Source organism: Fulmarus glacialis, unplaced genomic scaffold, assembly GCF_000690835.1.
Source record: "Fulmarus glacialis isolate BGI_N327 unplaced genomic scaffold, ASM69083v1 scaffold31323, whole genome shotgun sequence".
Classification (NCBI taxonomy): Eukaryota; Metazoa; Chordata; class Aves; order Procellariiformes; family Procellariidae; genus Fulmarus; species Fulmarus glacialis.
The window spans coordinates 1408-1666 of record NW_009202812.1 but is presented as its reverse complement, the minus strand read 5'-3'; the positions used below and the strand labels follow the sequence as shown (position 1 = coordinate 1666).

Genomic DNA, 259 nt, shown 5'->3' with positions numbered 1-259 from the left:
GGTGTGGGCCCAGCTTGGCCCAGCATGGTGAGCTCCGCTGATGCCCCCTCTTAACTTACGCCGCCCCGCCCCCATCAAGGTGTTCTTCGACCTGCGGATCGGCGAGGAGGATGTGGGCCGCATCGTCATCGGGCTCTTTGGCAAGACGGTGCCCAAGACGGTGGAGAACTTTGTGGCGTTGGCCACCGGAGAGGTAAGGGGCCAGCGGCTGCCTGGCTGGGCCCCACCCGCCCCCCCCGGAGGGGCCCTCCTGGGGGCC

General features: G+C 69.1%; 1 protein-coding gene across 1 annotated transcript in view; it reads left to right on the top strand.

Annotated features, from left to right (window-relative positions):
• Positions 1–40: 40 nt before the first annotated feature.
• PPIB (peptidylprolyl isomerase B (cyclophilin B)) overlaps positions 41–259 on the top strand; it is a gene marked incomplete at its 3' end in the record, with an annotated part of 1623 nt that continues 1404 nt past the window's right edge. Inside the window, exon 1 of the mRNA XM_009574432.1 lies at positions 41–193. Within this exon, the coding sequence (XP_009572727.1) occupies positions 41–193 (153 nt within the window). The remainder of the gene's footprint in view (positions 194–259) is intronic.